We start from the raw sequence: 367 nt of genomic DNA, 5'->3' as shown, positions 1-367 counted from the left end.
CCTGGCTTCTTGATTCCCCGAGGCCCTGGCCCCAGCAGGAAGCAGCCGGCTAGGGGGTGGCAGGAGACACTCCCCATGCTCCCCACGGAACGCCCGTCAGCTAAGCCGGAGAAGTGGGGCCCTGAACACTGTCCCGGGCTCCCGAGACCCCTCCCCACTTGGACAGAACCCCCTCTCTGTATTGATCACTTCCACGAGCCACGGGGGTTCCATCACTTTGACACCAAGGCTCCTGCCCACATGGTCCACCACCAGCCTTGGAGGGTGGCCCGTGACTGAAAACCACGTTTCGTTCCCCGAGACTCACCTGCTTGGTCAGCTCCTGGATCATCCGAGGCAGGAAGTAGTCCTCTGTTTGCCTGGGAAG

General features: G+C 62.4%; 1 protein-coding gene across 1 annotated transcript in view; it reads right to left on the bottom strand.

Moving 5' to 3' along the window:
* The window catches only part of LOC105299517 (glutamine-dependent NAD(+) synthetase-like), a 43,368-nt gene that overhangs the window by 21,692 nt on the left and 21,309 nt on the right, over positions 1-367 (bottom strand). Inside the window, 1 exon segment of the mRNA XM_023537357.1 lies at positions 308-359. Within this exon segment, the coding sequence (XP_023393125.1) occupies positions 308-359 (52 nt within the window).

The sequence above is a fragment of the Pteropus vampyrus genome, unplaced genomic scaffold (genome assembly GCF_000151845.1).
Source record: "Pteropus vampyrus isolate Shadow unplaced genomic scaffold, Pvam_2.0 Scaffold187, whole genome shotgun sequence".
Lineage (NCBI taxonomy): Eukaryota > Metazoa > Chordata > Mammalia > Chiroptera > Pteropodidae > Pteropus > Pteropus vampyrus.
This window is presented reverse-complemented; position numbering and strand designations above follow the sequence as displayed.